The sequence below is a fragment of the Cyanistes caeruleus genome, chromosome 2, assembly GCF_971803275.1.
Source record: "Cyanistes caeruleus chromosome 2, bCyaCae1.hap1.1, whole genome shotgun sequence".
Lineage (NCBI taxonomy): Eukaryota > Metazoa > Chordata > Aves > Passeriformes > Paridae > Cyanistes > Cyanistes caeruleus.
Genome location: NC_141702.1, coordinates 94,300,832 through 94,320,049, shown reverse-complemented (window position 1 = coordinate 94,320,049; position 19,218 = coordinate 94,300,832). Strand labels below are relative to the sequence as shown.

At 35.6% G+C, this 19,218-nt stretch overlaps 1 protein-coding gene across 3 annotated transcripts in view; it reads left to right on the top strand.

Annotated features, from left to right (window-relative positions):
- The window catches only part of CAMKMT (calmodulin-lysine N-methyltransferase), a 213,651-nt gene that overhangs the window by 185,970 nt on the left and 8,463 nt on the right, over window positions 1-19,218 (top strand). Inside the window, exons 8-10 of one of the 3 annotated variants that reach the window (XR_015283645.1) lie at window positions 6,379-6,453; window positions 13,569-13,632; window positions 14,952-15,064. Coding sequence is in view for 1 of the 3 variants with exons in the window: in XM_023923299.2 (XP_023779067.2) it covers window positions 6,379-6,453; window positions 13,569-13,632 (139 nt within the window). In the remaining 2 variants the exon portion in view is untranslated. Of the gene's footprint in view, window positions 1-6,378; window positions 6,454-13,568; window positions 13,633-14,951; window positions 15,073-19,218 lie in introns of all 3 variants that reach the window. The other 2 variants (XR_015283646.1, XM_023923299.2) reach the window with 2 other exon arrangements.

Here is a 19,218-nt window from a genome sequence, read left to right as displayed (position 1 = left end):
TGAATTGTTGTACCAGATACTTTATAAACACAGAGCAAAAGGCAACTTGTGTGAATCTGTGATCTAAGACCAGAGAGAGATGCTGAGAAAGGATAACAAGGATAACTGAAGTTTGCATGAGAAGCAGAGCTGGAGGCACAAGAGCCTCTTCACAGTGTTTTAGGTGCTATTTAAAGGGCAGTTTCAAGGATAATGGAGTAAGTTTGTGAATGTTGTGGATAATGTAGCAGAAGAAAGTTGTACAGGTGCTTGCTTGAAAAGTTAAGTGGAAGATGTAGACTGACATTAGGGCTGATTAAAGAAGGGACTTGTCCTTTCAATATTGAATGAGAGATAAAAAGTAGGCATGTTGTGAAACATTTGGAAATCACAGCTTGCAACTTACCTGGAGGAGGACAGAGAAAGATGACAAGATCAGGGTTGTAGGCAAGAAAAACAACCTCTGCAGCAGCCTGCTGAATAAATATTATTACGGCAAGCCTGTGTTTTCCAAGAGCAGAGAGAACAGTATTGTGATGTTTAGATGTAAGTGATGATGAAATGGTCAAGTGGTTGAGTGGATTGGTAAGAAACTTCTTTGAGATACTATGCAGAGATAATAAGCAGCAGAGCTGAGGTATGCAGATACAGAGAAAGGTTTAAGCTAAGCCTAGATTACAGAGTAGAATTATGTTTATGTCCAAAGGGTTCCATAAATACAATTACAATGCCTTGTGGTGCTTTAGATGCAAAGAGTTTCCCAATCACTGAGGCTCTGAAAAATACTGAATTAAGGGTCTGTATGCACAGTATGAAGTAGAGAAATGTATAGGTTTTTAGCATTTATGGATGAGATAGCCCAGAAATAAAATTCAGAGGAAGGCTGAGGTGGAGCATTGTGAAATTTCGAGAAATGTGGGAGATGTCTGAAGATAATCTTGACCACATTTTAAAAATTGTAAGACAATTAAAGGAACCCAAGCATAAAACAGTGGAATTAAGAATTAAAACAAAGAGCAACGTCTATTGGTTTTAAGAGAGAAGAAATCTCCAGGACACTGAGAATATAGTGCAGATATTAAATCTAGCTGAGAAAAATAATTACTATACTTTGACGAGAGCAAATAAGTGGCATGGAAGTTGCCAAAACCTGCAAGGACATTGTTAGAAGAATTTGTCCATTGGCAATTGTAAATATCACATTAGAAATGCTTAGAAATCTAAGAGGAAAGGAAAAATGGTTGTACCTGTGGTTGAAAGCTTAACTTTGGTCCCTTCAAACCAGATATGCACTGTAGGGAATGAGATAATGGATAAGAATACAAAGCAAAATGAAGCAGTGAAAGTAAGAAAGGCAGAAGGTGAAAGAAGGCGGAGAAATAAGAGCAGCCTTGTGAGAATATAATAAGAAAGATGGGGAAATTATAGTAGGCAATTTTGCAAGATTCCTTGGAGGAGTTATAATGATAGGTGTACACATTGCCTCTATCACTAGATTAAAATCCATCTTCTTGATCTTTATACATAACTAAGGACTCTGAAACCAAGATCAAGGTGCAGAGAAACATCCTGATGATACCTTTTGTTAATGTGTTAATGAACTTGCTTGCTTAATGTCATAGAAAAAGTCATATAAGCCTCCAGACAGGTTTAACTGAACCTGTGTACTTTCCAAAGATAATGCTTTTCAGAGATTGAAACTTAAATTAAAATATGAAAAGAAGAGGTGGGTATATAGGGATTCTTGGTAGCTGTTCATCTGCTAATTGGGATGATTTTTTAATCCTTATTAAAACTACTATTGCATTTTGAAGCAAGTAAGGCTTTTGTCCTTTTTTTCTAATTTTGAATTTTTTTCTTTATCTGCACAACTACTTATCTGCTAATTTGAGAGCTACTCTAGCTTGTGCCATTCATTACAAGAACATCTCAGAGGGTCTTGGAAGTGTTTCAAGTTTCATTGTTTCAATCAGAGACTTAACCTGTTTTTTCTCATGTAAGTTACCTGCCTAGACACACTAGGAAGACAAACACTGAATAACAGAGGTTGAATAATAATAGTAATGAGGGATTTTGCATAAGAAATAAAATCTGGTAAAATCAGGTCTTTTGTTGTAGATTTCTGAGATACTTTACCAGTGTAAGGAAAAGAGTGTTGACATTTGTCAGGCTATCCTCCATAAATTAGAATTGCTGTGCAGAGGAAGCCTTGGCTGCTGAAACTATCCCTGCAACATTAGCTATTTTATTTTATTTTTTCTTTGAAATATCATGGGGCTATTTGGAGGTACATTTTTGTGCTTTAAGTCTCTTATTTTCTTACTTGATCTTTATGTTCTATTATCATAATTCTTATGTCTTAATCTAATCACATTTTCTGACTTACTTGTCAATTGAAAAGAAAAGCCAGGGGGAAAAAAGGAAGAGTTTCTTTGATTGTTTATGCTGTGTGTTGTTTGGGTTTTTTTTTTTTAATTAATTTTTTTCAGAATTCTTCAGAATGGTAGAAGGTTGACAGCCTAGGAAACTGAAGCATCTTCTCTCAAACTATTTTGATAGTACGATTTATCCCTGACCTGGAGAAGGCACCTCTGCGTGTGAGAGGATGGTTCATTTTCCATAGCTCATTTAGTCCTTGTCCTTTTTGCTAGGACTACCATCAAGATTGCTAATTATAGTAATAGGTTTGTGACATGGGTACTTTTCCTCTGTAAACTGGTCAAATTCATTTGATGCAGACCATAAATCGGCCATTAGTGGGTACCATGTTTTAGCCACTGTCACTTTAACCTAAGTAGTAACTGAGCAGTGTAGTAGTGTTTTTCTCTTGCACCCTATTTCATTTTTAGTGTTCTTGTAGCCAAAAAGAGCTCCCAACTGGTTTATATTTCCATTGGGTCTCAGATGCTTTTCTGCTGAAACTCATTTGCCTATTTTCACTTGTAAGAAACTAAACCTGCATGAGTTAAATAAGCTAGTACAACAAAATGTCAAGTGGGCTTTACACAGCCTTAATCATGTCGGTTTGTTTCTTTGTTTGGGTTTTTTTACAAAAAAAGCATTGAAGATGAAGATAGAAATATACAGTAAAGCCCATTTCTCAAAGTTACAATGTAATGTCAGTTCTTAGTACTATAGCATCTTCCCTCAAAAGAAAGGCATAAAAATACTGTTGCTTCAAACTTACTTTGCTGGAAGAAAAGTGTCTTTACAAAAAAATGTGGCTTATGTAAACTAATTTAGTATCACTGGAAAGGAACAAGAAGAAAATACAGCTAGGTTTGCATTTTCTTCATGCTGGCACTCAATATGATACTGGTGATTTAAGAGACTTTTTGTGGTGTGGTATTTTTACACTTTTTTCTACTTTTTAAGAGGAAGTTTCATAAAAACTGATATTTTCAGATTTCCATTGCTACCACTTTTCTGAATTTCCTGGCAGTGATTTTTTTTTTTTTTTAATGGAAATGCAATCAGCCCTTGCTTCATGGTGCCTTCAGTATTTCTTTCAGGTCTGACCACTATGTCTGAGAGTCATATCCTCAGTAATCTGTGAAAAAATTATTGTTCCTCACCCCCTTATTACATATAAATACTGCATTTAGCAACATCTCTTTACCTTTTTCAGGATTGTTTTGCAGTACCAGTGGATTTTTGTATTACAAATTTTTTTTTGGCTAGTTGATGGTATTTATGTAAGTCCTAAGTCTGATTCATTGCTTTCATTAGCACTAGAACTCACTGTTTCAGAACCTGGCTGATTCTGACATCAGTGTATTGGAGGAATTGTGCCAATTCTGAGCAGAATTGATTCTGATTCCCATATATGCAGGGATATGTCTGCTTCACAGGTGCAGATGTTCAACTGCAGCTCCTGCAAATCTGTGAAAGCAGGTAACAATGTAGATAGGTAGCCCTGAGTTAGCTACTGAAACTGTTTTGGAGGTTGCAGCTAGTATTGCATTTGACATCCCTGGCTGTGCCTCCCTTACTAGTCATGCTTGCACTTAGCTAAAGATAGCACGGATAAATACATACAGCCTGTAGTTCCATCTCTCCCACCATACACACATCCTGAGTCAGACCAGGATGAGTCCCATTAGTATTTATTTTTTGAGAAATTATATTTAGATTGCATGGTAATTTCCCTTCAGAAATAAAGATTTTCCTGTACTTTTAGAGAATATATGGCAAGGTTCACTTTGAATTGGTAAATTTTTCATTGGCCTTTGCATAATTATGATAGCTTCATGAAAGCAGCTGTACTGAATGTAGGGAGCAAAAGCAACCCTTGTAGTAGATCAGAAAAAAAAGGAGAAAGATCGGCTTATGGATGGATGCGGTGCCCTTAGCTCACTCCTTTAACAATATGGATGCCAGTCATGTTGCACCACTGCTTATGCTCCTGGCAACTCGTCAGTTCCATATTTTGCTCAGCACTTTGTTTTATGAGCTTTTACCTCCTGACACAAATTCCTCTCTGCCTACAGTAGGTGGGTACAGAAAATGCTGTGTTTCAGTTGCTCAGCAGAAACCTGACAGTAACATGGAGGAGGGTGGTTATAGTTTTTTTGCAGGAGGAAGCACCTGTGCTTCCTTCACAACTGCATATGTGAAGGATAGTAAATATATGGGTTAAAAAAGTCATAATTCAAATCTCTATAGTGGTACTGATCAGATCTCTGTTTCTGTAGCAATGAGAACCAAAGGTGGCCTTTTAAGGCTCACAGTTCTACCAATTTCCAGTTCTGCTTCAGGATTTTTAAAGTATTAGAGTGCGTGCTTTAAACCCACAAAACTTACCTTTACCTAATTTTCACCATTCTAACCTAAGTTTCCACGGAAACAGGGTTGAAAAAGCCGCTGGTAGCCAGCAGGCAGCCAGCAGCTGAGAGTGAGAACTCTCCTTTGTCACTTTCCACTACTGGATGCCTGCTGCGTGCCAGTGTGCAAAGCTACCTAGGCTTCTAAAATCTGGATTACTTTCAATTTGAGGGGGAAAAATTAAATTAATCTACTCTTTTCTGTCTTTGGATTGTCACAGTAAATTCCAGGAGGGCAAATGGGCTAATGAGTCCTGATCTGTTCAGTTACATTGAGCCCCACACAATCAAAGCTTTGCCAACCAACTGGGCCTCTCCTTTCATAATTTCCATGTTTTAAAAGCATTCTGTCTCAGATTTGTGTCTGTGGAACATGTCCATGTATATTGTGGTACCTTAATTCTTTATGACCCTCTGTTTATTAATCTACATAATTATGAGCCTTTTTTGCATGCAGCATAGTCAATGTACAATATTCCCTTTTTTCTTGTATACTTAAGGAACATTTCTGAATGAACACATTATAAACTGATCCTCAGTTAAATATTAGGAGTAGGATGTGAATGGAGATGGCTTTTAACCAGAAGTAGATTATAGCTGCGGGAAGACTAAAGGGTCTATTTGGTCAAGACTCATACAAAACTGAGATAAGCATGCACAACCTGACAAGATCAGATTAGACCCTTCCCCCACAAGTGCTTTTCCCATAAATATTTATCTACTTTCTATTATAAATAACCAGGAAATGAAAAAGGATAGATTCCTTTTTAAAAAATAGCCTAGGAATAGAAAAGCTGCTTCAAATGTTTGGGGTAATGATATTTAAAGTATGCAGTAAATTCCAATACTAGTTGCTATTTTTTAGATGGGAGTAAAGTACTGAAATTCCTTGTGGCAGCTACATAAATCAGCAGCATTTATAAACAAAGAAGAACTTTGTGCATATGTGAATTTTTGCCTACTACTGGGTATCTTAGAATTAAATAGCTGATCACCTATGAGAGAATAGGTGTTGACAGTCAGCACTGCTGTATTTTCAAGTTTGCCAGAGGCAACATAACTGGCATTGAAGTTAAGCTTGGCATTTTTTCACCCTGTCTCTCCTCCATCCAGCCTAAGTGAGTGCTCACTTCATCAGTGAGAAACACAACTGAATTGTCTGCCAGATGTAACTGAGATCCATGAAATCACATCTATTCTGCAGATTTCTGCTTCATTCAGATTGTCAATACTTTGACTTCACTTCCTCATGCAGTAATATTAAGGGGTAAAAAGCTGAAGCTATACATGTGCCACTAATTCAGAAAGGCATATTTGTTGGTGATCCACTCATCAGAACCCGAGTGGATTGCCTTTCTGTTATAACGAAAAATAACTCTTTAGCTTTTCAACTTACAACCTTAAAAATGTACAGAACATGATTTTTACATTCATCTTTGAAAGTATCGAGTTTGCACTTCTTTAAACACTTCTGTGTCACATAAGAATTAATATTAATACTTTTAAAAATCTCAAGATGAAAAATGTAAGTCCTTTTTTTCTTTTCTTTTTTTTTTTTAATCTTTTTTTCCCCTAGCATTTTACGATGGGATAATGAGACAGATGTCTCTCAACTGGAAGGACATTTTGACATTGTTATGTGTGCTGACTGGTAAGTACATAAAAATCATAAAACTCACGTTAGAAAAATAGCTTTGCTGGAGTAATTGTACTGTGCTGCTTGCTGATGGCTAAGCAAAGTCAACAAATGAAGCACAAAGCCACCTTAACCTCAACAAATTAATATTCATCTCCATGTGACAGTTATAAGGTACTCTTCTATCACAGAGTAACTTCTACCACATTATTTCCCAAAGATTGATTTTGAGAAGCATTTCCATTTTCTGGAATTGCCTCTGTTTCATGCTTGACGTATCAGTAAATGGACGACTTAGGCAAATTGCAAATAATTATGGCTCAGTGAGGAACAGTCTGGAGAAAAGGGAGTTTATCAACACAAACAGCTCAATTAGCTTACTTCTTAGGAAAGATCTGACTATTGATATAAGGGGATATATTTTTTGCTTGCTGGAAAATCTTTCCAAGGAAAAAGAGATTTTCAAACCCTTTTTTTTTACCTCCACCACATTCTGTTCCTTAAATCTATTTGACATCAATATGTGGAGGTATAAGCTTTCTGTTATTTACACAGGCACATGTTAATTATAAGATAATTCACAGTAAGAAAAATAAGAGTACAGCACTTAATTTATGAAAAGGTAGATACATGTAGCAATATGGTATCTTGTTTAATAATTTATGTAAATAGATTTCATTATTGACACAACCCTTTGCTGATACTGCATTTGTGGGATTGTACTGTGTTAGATTTGCTGCATGCTAGCTTTTAAAATGGTACATTATTAATTATTTGTGTTACATAAATGTAGACAGTGTAAAAAAAGAAAAAAAACTGTACAAATTTTATCGAGGAGAGCAGATATTTTTAAACCAATCTGTCTTTCCTTCATGGATATTTGCTCTTGACCCATTAAATGTCCAAAACAAAAAAAAGAGCTGTTTATATTTTGTGGCACATAACCATTGTGAGAGACCAAATTCTGAAAGCAGAGACTTCCCAGGATTGCTCAGTTCAGCAAATTTATGTACCTTACCTAGAAATAGCTAAAGGAAAAGGCAAAGGGAAGCAAAAAGCTCTCAATTAGATTTTTCAACAATGTTCTTTTTAAATTACTTCTTATATTCCTCTAAAGCTTTTGTTTTTCTTTCGTATTACACTATTTAAGCAAACTCTTCTTATTTCACAAAGTTATTTGTTTTGTTTAGCTCTGAAGAAAATGTATTTAGTGATCTTTTGCCTTTTTCTAACACCTATTTGTTGTCAGAATACTACAGTGCTTTGTTTCTCTTAGCATTTAATTTCAGAAAAGTTCTTTGTTCCCAAAAAGGACAGAGGAGGGTTTCTAACTAATCGCTGATAATGTGCCTCAGAGATGCATCATCTGATTAAAATAAGGAGCTAAACAACACCATATGATTTCAGCAAGTAATTTAGTAAATGCCTTCCTCACCAAATATTAGAATGGATACTCCAGGTTTCATTGCACAGATGAAGTTAATGCTGGACAGGATTAGATCAGATTAAGTATGAAAGTCAGATCAGAGTGCTGGCGGACATGAGCAGGAGGGCAGCAGTCTTCTCGGAGGCTTAGACAAGGCTCACATATGGATGTTCTCCAGATTATGTGGGTGAAGCAAGGTCTTGCCAAGAGATTTAGAGTTAAATTTGTTCTTCACACAAATATCAAAACAACCTGGCTGTGCTGTCTCTTGTATTCTTGATACTCACACCATGTCATCCTATTTGTGCTGGGAGTACAGCAGAGTGGAACAAGACTTAAGTTGTTTTTTTCAGTAATATTCTGGTCTAATACCCCTCCCAGTCTGTTTGGAAATAGTGTATTTTCTTTAGGAAACAAAGAATCAGACATGACAGGTAAAATACATAATGCATATGCAATCTCTGCATTTTGTACATTTATTTTGAAGCACTTAAGATGCAGGTAAGTGTATAAATATTTATAGATTTCTAAAAAATAAATAGAAATATGCAGCTTGGTTTAAAGAATGTGGGTTTCTTCACAAATTATTTCTATTTTTTTATTGTAACTGCCCCTAGATATATGTATAATATAATAAAAATAAAAATCCCTTTATTGTTTGTTTCCTTTAGAAATAATTCTTTTAGTTATGGACACCAGGTTTTCTGGTACATGAAAAGGCTGAGAGAGAAATGTTCCATGCTTTATCAAACTCAAATCTTCTTTTCATTTTCATGTATTTCTCTTCAGCAATATATGATCGGTTTGAGAACTGTTGGCAAGATTTTTGCTCTCTGAATTTTTTGGACTGTCACTGAAAAGGAAAAAAAAAAAACCTCTTCTTTTCTAACTTCTCAGCTGAAACCTGAAGTATGCAGTGATAAAAACAGATAGAATAGATTGCATTTAGTTTAACACCATCATATAGCTTATTGTCAGTCAATAAAATCTGAGATTAGAACAGAGAACTAGAAAGCAAAAAATCTGAGTTCAAATATTAGGTACATGGATAAATTTTCATTGAAGTGTTTCCAGCAAGGGTGATATTGTCTGATTCTCTGAATTGCTAACCAGTGGTACTGCTTGATCCCATTTACATGAAAACAAGCTCTATTCATAAACATATTCCAAATCCACATGGAGATTCAAGTAAAAATGTACATGATTACAGCAAGCAGAAATATGTTTATATTCACATATTTACAGTCAGAGTTTCATAAACCTTGTGTGCAGGAGTGGAAAATAAGTTATTTCCCAGAACAAACAGTCTATTAGTTAACAGCTAAATTTAGTAGCTCAACTAGATTATAAAATAAATAAGAGGCAAACTGTGAAAGCTAGTCATTATTTAACCATTCAGGATGCTGACAATAAAGTAGTTTCATGGTTCAGCAGTTCCAAAATAATTTTTTAAATGTCAACTCTTAGATAAACATAATTAAAAAAAAAAATCAATATGAGGCTACCCCTGGAAGAAGGATGCAGCAAAAATATACTGAAATAATGGAATCTTTAAAACATGTCCACCCATCTCTATTTTTCAGGGGGAATTTTAAGGCCAAATGAGAGCTGTCAGAATTTTTGATTTTAATTTCTCCTACACCTGTGGATATAAAGTCATACAGGTGCTGGAATTGTGAATTTGAATAGAGAAGGAGAAATCACAGGTGCCTGGATGGACAGGACAAACCCAAGACTCTTCCAAAGCTCTCGACAGCCTCAGATTTCAGATTATTTAAATAGTGTACATATTCTTCTTTACTTAAGAAAAGATTTCTGAGGTTTTTAATCCAAGGAGAAAATAAAGGCCAGTAGGACTGAGACAACAAAAAAACCTTTATCTTTCACATTATTGTGAAGCAATTTTTCACAAATAATATGACACAGAGGCAATGTAAGGAACCCTGTGTTGTTTTGGAAATGCATAATATCCCACTTTATTTACTCAGAATGATTCCATTCTTAAAGTTTGGCACATGCATAAGTATTCACATAACAGAGGCCAGGGGGAGCTATCCCACATTACTTTCACTGCTGAGATTTTTGCTGAAGTCACAGGGAATTGTGTCTTTGCCAGGAATGTAGAACTGAACTGAAAGTATTCTTTAAATACCTTAAAATATGTCAATTTTGTCTCCATTAGTTTATTTCACTTATAATACAGAGATCTTTTCGCAGGAATGCAGTAAGACATCTATCCCTCCATTTTAGGCCTGATATCTGGCCCACACTTTCAAGTGCATTGGAACCTGATCATGTGGAAATAAGTCTTTTTATTTTAAGTCACCCATGTAGTTGAAAGTAACAAAAAATAAATTGCTCTATACATTAAACACTACATATAAAAGTAATTTCTGAAGTACACCTGTAAACTCAACTCTTTTACCAATGGTAGAGCATGCAAAGAACCAAAAATTTCACATCATAGCCTATAAAATATATGTCCCTTGTTGCAAGGCAGAAGATGAAAGGATATTAGCATGAAGCAAACTAAGAATCTGCTTGTATTTTTAAGTTTGTTTCCTTGTGGTTTAGTGTTACTTCTCTGCAGTTTTGGTATAAACTTTCATCTTGGCTTTAATGGCAATTTAAAATTTTAATAAAAGAGTAAGAGAGTAGAGAGGTGACAATGTCACCTGCCTGTTCATCCAGATTTCAGGATTCAGGTTAAGAGTATTGCCTAAACAGAGGCCAAATTATCAATCATGTTCTCACCTTTCTACTGCTGTGGTTTGAAACTTCCTTGCTGACCCAAGAAAACCTTGCTGTTCCTGTCCTGAGCTACATAAACATGAAATATTACCACTAAAGTAATGGCAAGTTTAAGCCAAATTTGAATTGAGGTGTGACAGATGAGTGTGAGTGGTTTAGAACAATGCATTATTTAATTTTACTGAGCTGTTCACAGAATCACAGAATTATTAAGGTCGGAAGGGACCTTTGGAGATCATCAAGTCTAAACTGCCTGCCAAAGCAGGACATCTAGAGCAGGTGACTCAGGTATTCACATGTTGTGAGCTTGGATGCTCTCAGGGACATTTGCAGCATGCTGTGGTAATATTTAGTCATACAATTCTACCGGTAAGAAAAACAGCGTGACTAAATCCTCCTGCGTGGGCTAAATCCTATGCTGTTCTTGTCTGCAGCACAGATTATCTAATGACTTCTTCAGGATTTTCCTCATTTAAGGTGTCCCCCGACACAGAGGACGGATAGAGATGTTCCCTGGAGTCATTGTATTGCAGTAGCTTTGCTTTCAGTCTTCTCTGCTCCTTCTGGTCAAAGAACATGGCTCACACAGCAACAGTTTGGAAATCACAATATCAGAAACTATTTTCAATTTGAGTAGGCCATGTTCCCAGGGACAGGCCGCTAGAAAGACAGGACAACTGGGGCAACTGTCTCAGGTTACCTGGGTTTCCTAAGCTAAGAGGGATAGGAATCTATCTCCTGTGCCACCAAAATATCAATTGGTGTTGTACAGAAAAATTTTAAGTTCTCAGACAATCTGTTTTTGGTAACTAAACAAAGGCCTGTTGGTCTCATTGTAAAGGAACAAAATTGGTAGCAGCAGTTGTGCCCCTATCTCACTGGAAAAAACAAAAGAGAATGGTATTCAGGTCCATGAAAAGGAGATTTTAACACTGCTAAGCTGTCCCAAGATTGTGTTTCCACTACACTGCTTCCAGTAATAAAAATATTATAAATGCACTTTTCATTCAGAATGTACTTCTTTCTACATAGGATACTAAGAAGTCTTAAATGTGTGCATGCTTGCAATGTTTCATGTTGCAGAAAATTAATTACTTTTCACTATTCTTTTGGGAAAGGAATCATGTATTCCACTTCTTCTGCAGGTGGTTAAGTTCCCAGTGAAGTAGTGTATTATGACATGTATCTGTATAGGCATCAACAAGAGGTGGATGTCATTAAAACACCCAAGAGACATCAGAGATAAGAGCTGTTTTTTCAACTAACTAAATTTAAGCACCCATGTTTTCAGTAAAGTTCTTCCAGGAAGATAAATCAAGGCTGAGGGAGAGTCATCATGTCAATTGCTCAAGTTTAAATTTTAAATATGTAATATTTATATATGTAATATATAAATATGTAATATTTAAAATTTTAAATAAGCCAGGCTATCAGGGAAATTGTTAGCTAGTACTTCATATTCTTGAGGAGAAATTCAGAAGATCATACTTCTGTATTATATGTTCTGCAACATATATAGATATGCTGAATGTTCTTCAACAGAGATATAGATATCCGTTCTACCATATTTTCTCAACAGTGTTTCTACTAATGAAATATGGCCATTTGCAAGTTTTCTTTTATTTTGTTTGGTTTGCTCGTTCCAGAGTAGGAAAAATTCAAAGTTCTTGCATGGCTTCTCAACTCTATGATATATAATACGGTATTCTCCCTGGTAGCCATGGAGTGTCCTTACCTAAAATGTCCATACATCTTCTGTTCTTGATAAAAGGCCTGTGGTTGGCAGACTATTCTTTCTCTTCAGTGTTTCCATACATTCTTTATGTTCTTTTAGAATTTCAAACCTGGAAAAAAAAAAATTACCCACATCTCTTCAGAAAAGAAGTTTGAAAATAAAAGGGAGTATGTTAAAAAACCCATGGAGAATGGACAAAATGCCATGTACTATGAAACTTGAACTTGACATAAGCCGGAAAGCAGTTTTATTACAGAGAAAATGTGGGGGTAAAGAAAAAAAATAAGAAAAGAAATCACATTATCTGTGGCTGCTTGATAGAGTTTCTTATCTGAATCACCAATATAAATGCAGCCCCCGGTAGTAAGGACTGAAAGGCATCAGTTGCTATCAGATGGTTGTTCACTAACCATTGTAAATGCACTCATCCACAGTAACTACATGTCCACAAATATCTAGTCAAGAGTGATTGGCACCCTGGTTGCCACTATTAGTATATACATTAAAGTACTGAGGGGCATGAAGAATGAATTATCCCCTCAAATCATGAGGTAATCACACCAAAATAGGGCTGAGCGTGTTGGCAACATTGCATGGGAAAATTGACTCTGCTGCTATCCTTGCGGGACCCATACTGAAGATGAAGGGTTGCACTCTTGAGAGATGACAACTCTGTACAATCTGGGCCATTGTATTTCAACAGCACTGAAGAGAGGGAGGAGTTAGGGTCTTATAAATCTTTATGGGGATAGATAGAGATAGATATAGAAATATAGCAAATATATATAATAGGTAAGAATTAATGCCAAAACTGTGAAGGTAGAAAGAAAAAAAAATACCCTTAATAGTAACCTGAAATACAACAGAAAACATTTTTAAAAACTCCATCCCCCTTGTATATACATGGAAAATTCTAACTTCTTATGTTGATCCTCATTTCTGATACAGTATTATTTTAATAGCTAGCATGTATGATTGGCAAATTTCAGCCATATAAAGAGTTGTTTCATGCTGATAATTTAGCTTTAGTTTAGATTGAATTTCATTTTATGTCTTTTTGAATGTTAAAAGTACCTGAACTGCATAGAAATGTAGACCACAGTTTCTCTTTTACAGCATTGTGTAAACATATGTAATTAGCCTTGTACTTATCTGCTTTAGTATCATTAGAATTGAAAACCCATTTTAATCTGGATTCTGTTCTCTTCTCAATGTCAGCCTGTTTCTGGACCGGTACAGAGCTAGCCTTGTTGATGCAATAAAGAGATTACTCCAACCTAGTGTAAGTATGTTTCTATTTTCTCCTGAACACTGGCTTCAGAATAATTAGTCTGTGCACAATGATTGAGAGAGTAATGGAATGGCAGGATTAATGTCATGTAATACTTTAATACTTATTATGTCCAACTTCAATTGAGTCTTCTAATCTATCAGATTCTTTCCTAATCGTAAACTAGGAAACTTCTTATACTTGGCCTTCTGATAAGGAACACAGTGGGTAGTAAAATAAATGAAACCGCTTCAAAGATAGCGTCAGATTATTTTTATCAAAGCGTTTCTCAAGTATTTTCCTTTGATAATAATGTCTTCATATTAAAGTAAAATACGATATTGAAAGTTTTTATGTTGGCTTCTGTCATTTTTAATCCCTTCAATTGTAACCTTTGTCATTGTGTATTTATTTATTATGAAAGAATATTTTTTCCTTTTGATTTATGTTTATATCAAATGAACAAATCCCTTATATGTATACTGTGGCTTAAAACATTTTTTCCATTAAGTAAACCCTGTGTTTATACCTTAGAAAATAATGAGATTATGCTCTTCATAAAATGATTACATGTTCTACATGAGTGTCACTCAGGAGATACTTTATCAGTCAAAATCTATTGGGCTGTTTAAATCAGAGAGACTTACAGGCAAAAAAAAGCCTGTTACATGCATATATAAAATATATATATCTTCTCAAATATTTAAAAAAGGGAAGTTATCAAAAGAAGAAAAGGAGAAAACATTAAGTAATTTCTCTAAATAAGATTTTGGAACAGAAATTTTATCATTCATGCTTAACATCCAAATCTTCCAATAAGGTATACTTTCAATTTGAAAACAAAACATTTCATGCTAGCAGTGCATTTCCAAATTTAATTTAAAATAGGTAATGTGCTTTTTGTACAAGAGATTTTCTCTGTAAAAGGAATAGAACACCTCAAACGTGCAAAGGTTTAAGAACCCGAGTCATTTTAGTTGTGTAAGTAATCCCATTCTTTGCTTAGAGTGATCAGGTTTCTATTCTTGGCTCTATCATAGACTTTCCTGAGTGACCTAAGGCAAGTTACTTAAGACTGAATTATTTTAATGAGCTGTGGGGCAAGGCTGCCTGGAAGATAGAAGAAATGTAGCCACCTTGAGGAAAAGGTTACCCAGATATTTCTGGCAGTGGCAGTAAGAAGAGGTTAAGCAGCTCCTGCCCAGAATGATGCATTCTGATTTTCATGATGTAACAGCAGTTGTCAAAGTGCAATAATTTTTGGGACCACAGGTGATCTGGAACCCAAAGCAGATTCCAGTTAAAAAAAATACTGAAAATTTTTTTTTCAGCCCAGATCAATGTCAGCAACTGGTTCTTCAGGTATTCCCATGGACCACTCTACTGGCTCCATGAAAGGACATTGAGGAAGAGGAGAATGAGTGGGAGGAAGAGTGTGTAAGAGGTGCCCTGGTAATTGTGTAATTGTTAGGCTGACTTTAAGCCAAACCTGGCCTGACTTTGTTTCTCTTTAACTTCAACCAACTAATTCAAATTCAGGACATGTATTTTAAAGCATATGAGCTACACTCCTTTGTGAATGTAGATGGAGTAAAGAGAGATTGCTTTTTGTTGCCTACCTTCCTAGTCATGTTTGCTTCAGCACATTGTGATTAATAGCATAGTCAGTATTAATAACCTAGCACTTATTTGCTGTGCATTTTAGACACAGCAAATTGTTCCTACTTCTTATCAGCAAAGCTAGCTTTAGAAATTCATGTTCCATGAAGGAACTTCTGTTGCAGAGTTTTGGACCCATATCCAAATTGTATTTTTTAACTAAATTCAGTTGCCTAATCCACTTTATAAATGGCTATATGGCTGGATATCCCAGTTATGGCATGGCTTTGCAAATTATTGTCACTTATAAATAAGAGGACAGCAAACTATTGTATAGGATGGGAGCTGGGAGTACAGACACCTTAAAAGAGCTCTCTTGTCCAAAAATGAGGTGTTCAGCAGAGATGCCTTCAAGCATATACCTTCATGGTTTGAAAGACACAAATAAAAACGTGTACTCATTCGAGATCCTCAAAGATGCAGTCACAAGTATAAAATAGTTACCAATTTCACTGCTCTTGTTAACTTGTATAAATCTAAGGGTAATGTCAGAGGACACTTACTAAATGGCACTATATTTAGGCTTTTAAAGGACAAGTAAATCAATAGTGAACTTACTTTCCAGCTGCAATAATTAACAATAGTTTATGGGCATTCATTTATGCCCAAGCTAAGGCATACACTTCTTTTATTAAGTTCACTCTTCTACGTTAATTATTTTGTCTCAAATTTAGAATCTATATTTCCTTTTTGGAAATACTTTGACAAATTGATAAAATTGACATATCTAAATGCAAGTAATTTTTCAAATGTAACTAGGATACAACTAGTTTAGAAGAGTACAGGGAAAATAATAACCAACAATACCAGGAAGAAAAAGTGGAATAAACAGAGAATAACAGATATCCTAGCTCTCTTGAAGGAGAGATTCAGGGCACATACATAGTCTGTTCCTACTGTTAATTTAAAATTTATTTGTGGTATTTCTTTTTTTACTAAGGATGATATTTCTGGCTATTAGAATTCTTATGGCACAGAATTATGTGTTTTGGGTAACTTTTTGTTTTCCTTGAAACAGTACTCTGATCATTCCAATTATCTGGTTCCTAGAATTGACCCCATGGACAGTTGTGTTGCTACAGGAAGAAATTCACAGAGGCAAATGAGCAGCTCACAGAGTTACTGAGGGCTGAAATTTCTATCTGAATTTGTTACACAGGCAGATGTTACCTTTAAATCCATTCAAAGGATTAGGCACAGAAATATTACACTGAACAAATTTATCTTGAATGGCTATATTATATTTCTCTCAATCTATTTGACTTGATTTGCCAACATTTAGCAGTTTTTTTAATATCATTAACATTTGCTTTTGATTTCAATCTGAGAATAAGCATTTTTTGTTTGCATATTTCCCTAATTAAGAACGATTTTTTATCAAGGCTTTGATTCTTTTGTGGCCTGTTCATTCAAAATCCCAATGAAGTCACTGGGATGCTGTTGAGCTGAGATTAGTACCAGCAAATAAGACCACATTTAGTAATAACTGATGAGTAGTTAGTCACATCCAAAATGAATGACTGTCCCGTTGTCTTACTGTAGCATTTTAGTGACACTTAAAACTATCAGAACTGGTATTTTCCTCTGTGTTTTGTTTACAAGTTTACTGGAAGTGTTTTCGCATCTGTGGAAAGGCCACTTTGTATTTAAAACATCATCCTTTAAACATCATCCTAGGAGACACTTTTGAATTGGAATGAAACTTGGAATAGGCCATCAAGAGTAGAATCAGGCCACTGGTTTAATTTTTTGATTGTACAGCAGCCAAGGAATGAAAAACATTTTATAATTAGAAATGTGCATGCAGCCCCACCACTGGTAGCAGAATCACAGAGATTGGGCAGATGACAAAAAAGTGCTTTAAACCCAGATTGTGACAGACCAGAACTGACCACTGAATCTGCCAGTTGTGAGATTATTGTGGTAATAAACTTTAATCATGATTTCTTGGTCAGTGCAAGATCCATAGGTGTCGTAGACACACACTAAAGTCAAGGTTTTTATACCAACTAAGGAGCTGGCCAGAAGTGTGTAGTGATTTCCATAAAAGCCATTCCACTTTTTCAAAGTTATTTCAAGAGTGTCTGTCTGGACATAAGAAATATTCCATGTCGTATTACATTCTATTTTATTGTATTTCTCTTTCAAATTTAATTGAAAGTAATCTTCAGACAACATGAGAAGTAATGACCTCATGGACTGCTGACTCCAGATGGGGCAAAGGGGTGCTGTTGTGTGAGCACCTCTTCAGTGCTGCTGGATTGGTGGCCAGTGTAGGGTCTGTAGCCTCCAGCAGTCTCTGTTTACAAGGTTTAGTCATACCTGAAGTTCTCATGTGAATCATATGGTCAGTAAGCCCTGGATGAGGGACATTTTTCCCATTACAGTGATCATTAAAATGAGGGTCTCTAGAGGAGTCTTGGCCTTCTTGTGCCAGGAAGGGTTTCTGCAAAACTACATTCTGGGGAGCGTGAGATGGCAGCAGGAGGAGCAGGATCCTCAGCTGATGTCTCTCTTTGCTGCCCACTTCTGTCTGATGACATTAAAGCATGCCAAGGATGTGAGGGAACCAATTGTGAATTTCCTGTGTTTAATGTTTTTCATCCTGAGCTGAGCCTATATTCAGACCTAGCATTTACAAAAGCAATTCCAGTGCCTTTGGTGGTAGTTACACCCCTTTACACCTCTTTTTTTCCACAGAATTAAAGTTACAGCTACACAAATGAACAGAAGTTGAGTTGCTTTGGATATCTCCCTAAGACTCCTTTGTGCTTAAAGTTCCCATGAGAAAGATGAGGTTAACAGCATTTCCCTATCTCACCGAGCTGTTGTGAGAATATAGTGTTATGGTGTTAATGGTTGGAATCTTTTAAGTACACATTAGCACTATAGGTTCTGACATAGCATGTTTATTGCTGCCTCACTGTGCATTGTCTCAGTGTACATGTGCATGTGTGAGACACAGAATTGTTCCCTATTCTCCTCACTAAGTGTCTTGTGTCAGCATTGTAACTTTACAGCATTCCTATTGAAATGCTCTGTACTGATCACTCCTCTGTGGCTTACAGATAGCATTTTTTCAAGTTAAATGACTTCCACAATGACTAAAGACTTCCACAACATTTAATCCTTTCACAACTTTTTCAGATCCTCAAAAATGTTTTTTTGTCTCTTTACTTAATTACAGCACCTCAAAAATTAGCTCTCATTAACATAGAAGTTAAATACAGGAACTTCCAGAAAACTTTGTGGCTTCCTTTGGTGTGATATGCTGTTGGCTGATATTAACCTTTGTTTACAGCTCTTCAACCACTTTTCATTCCATGTGACAGAACTCAGTATTCATCCATTTAGAATTAATTCTGCAAATAAGACTTCAAGAGATGCTCTATCAAGTAGGTTAGGTTTTGGGCAAGTACTCTGCACAGAGTCTAAAACCTATCAGTTCAAGGTACAGTCATTTTTGTTTTCTAAAATACAGAAGGATGAACAAAAAATTAGGTAATGGACCATAATATATTGCCTGGGCATCATGAGTGGCCTGATCATCTTGAAAGAACCAGAATCAGTATTCAGGAACATTAATTCTTGATTTAAATGCAATTTACCAATTTAAGGTCAAATTTAGTTGCACTGCTCAGGTAGTTTAAAATATCTTCTGAAAATTAATGATTGGATCTGATTTGCCTCTCATTTTGCCTTGTTTTATACTGTTGTAATTCCACTGACAGCAAATGTACAAAAATACTCTTCTATGTGTGAGAGAGAAAAAAGAAAATAATTATTTACAGTCTTTGCATGGCCATGAGCTAACAAATGGAGTTTTCATTGAGTGTATGTTTTGTACGCTTTTTCTGTGTTTCATTTTGGTAATCCACAGACACCATTATTATATGAAAAGAAGCAGATGCAGTTGGCAGTTTTCTAAAGAAAATATTT